This window comes from Camelina sativa, unplaced genomic scaffold (assembly GCF_000633955.1).
Source record: "Camelina sativa cultivar DH55 unplaced genomic scaffold, Cs unpScaffold00669, whole genome shotgun sequence".
NCBI lineage: Eukaryota > Viridiplantae > Streptophyta > Magnoliopsida > Brassicales > Brassicaceae > Camelina > Camelina sativa.
The window spans coordinates 22223-24241 of NW_010921806.1; the positions used below are offsets into that span (position 1 = coordinate 22223).

The 2019-nt window shown below is 42.2% G+C and overlaps 1 protein-coding gene across 2 annotated transcripts in view; it reads right to left on the reverse strand.

Moving 5' to 3' along the window:
* Positions 1-6: 6 nt before the first annotated feature.
* LOC104773846 (protein PIN-LIKES 6) overlaps positions 7-2019 on the reverse strand; it is a 2601-nt gene continuing 588 nt past the window's right edge. Inside the window, exons 2-9 of one of the 2 annotated variants that reach the window (XM_010498514.2) lie at positions 1933-2012; positions 1719-1843; positions 1497-1618; positions 1001-1231; positions 832-906; positions 608-708; positions 472-524; positions 7-379 (exon numbers count right to left, since the gene is read on the reverse strand). In XM_010498514.2, coding sequence (XP_010496816.1) covers positions 69-379; positions 472-524; positions 608-708; positions 832-906; positions 1001-1231; positions 1497-1618; positions 1719-1843; positions 1933-2012 — 1098 coding nt within the window. In that variant the 3' untranslated portion in view covers positions 7-68. The remainder of the gene's footprint in view (positions 380-471; positions 525-607; positions 709-831; positions 907-1000; positions 1232-1496; positions 1619-1718; positions 1844-1932; positions 2013-2019) is intronic. The other variant, XM_019242761.1, reaches the window with a different exon arrangement.

Sequence of the window (2019 nt, forward strand, 5' to 3'; positions counted from 1 at the left end):
GTTCAGGCACATATGAGACGCCCCTGGACTTGTATAGTAGCCAGATCAATGTGTCAATAAGAAAGAATTCAGAAGAGTATGTTGATGTACAGTACCATCCATCCAGCCATTGAGAAGATGGCGAAAATGTGAACCCAGAAAAGCACAGCAGCTGACTCCCTTCCACAGCCTCTAAGGTTCGCAACAGCTCCTGAAAGCACTGATGTAGGCATTGTGTGTTGAAGGAGTAGCACAAATCGGAACATCTTGTCCTCAGCAGGAAGGAATCCAAGTTTGTCTGCTAGTGTCACTATTCCTAGTCCTACTGGTGGCACCAACACCAACCGTCCAAATATAATAGCCGCTGTAGTCTTGAAACCAAGTTTTGAACTTCCTGGTCCTAAAATTTAGTCAAGGAATCAATAAGTTCCATATGATGGATGGGGCTAAAAACAAAGACAGTATGAAAAGAGAGCAACCACACAACCCTACCGTTAATGAGATTTCCCCCTAGTGCCAGTAAGATACACGGTATCATGGCGTCCCTGATAGCCAAAGGTTTTTACAGTTATTAACTCGTTATATCCCAGCTGCTTGCCAGAAGACAAATAAAGAGGGTGCTGCTTACCCAAGAATCATGCAGCTGTCTGTGAAGAAGAAAAGAGGTGCACCATTTGTGAATATCAACTTCTTCGTGAAAGGTATTGCACCAAGTATCATGGCAAGGATCTGAAGGTAACACAAACACGTCTACTTTAAGTAACATGGTAAAGGCAACTGCAAGGTCTCTTGTGAGTCTTGAATCTCTTGATCATCGGATAATACAGGAGAACTGAAAGGCGAGATACTTACCGAAGCAACTATTGCAGGCTGGACAATTTGCTTCAGTTTCAACTTCTCATAGAGGAAAACAAAGATCTGTGTAATCTACATCACGGAGCAAAATATTAAAAAAAAAAAAAAAGAAAAAAAGAGAAATCATAAGGACCGACTTTGTATCAATCTACAACTGCATTTCCACCTTGCTTTTCCTTAAATCCCCTCTTCCTCTAGGTTCGGTGCTCTGTACAGGCAGGAGAACTTGAGCAGGCGAAATGTCCTTGGGGGAATTTTGAATAAGCAAGGGGACTTGCTCTGGAGCAGCATCTACTGGAAGGTGTTTCAAAGGAAGATTATCTTCTTCAGCATCAAACCCTTCTGGAGGAGGAGCAAACATCTGGTACACATATGTGTAGAGAATGATGGCACCAACCTAACATACAAGTTATACCTCACGGTTATTCAAAGTTTCTCAGAGAGAATCATCATGGAAACTAGCAGGAGGGAACCGAAACAATATTTAAATCCATGGACACTGATGACACACAGTAGACTGGAACTAAGGATCCTAAACAAAATAGTTACAATGTCTCATACATATCAAGCTCCTCTTCATCAAAACAGAAAAAAGGCAGAAAGCCAAGAAAGTGTGTCACTGTAAAGGGCGAGACAGCAAAGACGAAAGAGAAAAAGGGTACCCATTGACCAAAGGATATATAAGCAGTGCCATCAATGCTACATTTTTCGGAGTCACCGAAAGGGTTGGAGGTATCCCTACATAGAGCCGCTAGTAAAACAAGAGGCACATTGCCAATGTTACCTGAGAAACAAAAAAAACAAATATAAAAAAAAAAAGGCACAAAAAGTGAGACTAGTGTCAGTCAGAGCAGACAAGAGAGTCTTAGGAAAAAGGGTCTAACCAACTCCAATTTGTATGATAGTGAATTTGAAGTAAGGGTAAGGTGGACGAATGATGGTAGCAACAATGAAACCGATGATCGAGCCTGAGATGGTGCCAAGAACGACGTTCACAGGAATGAACCACCTGGTATAGATGGAGCAGCCGAAAAGAAGATGCGTTATTGGAGAGCTATTATGGTGTATCGAAGACAAGGGACTAAGATGGAAACAAACCACTGAAGCATTTTGTGGAGAGTGACGGCTTGTCCGAGCTGGGAGAAGATCAAGCAGGGAAGCAAAAGCGAGAAGACTAACTGTATG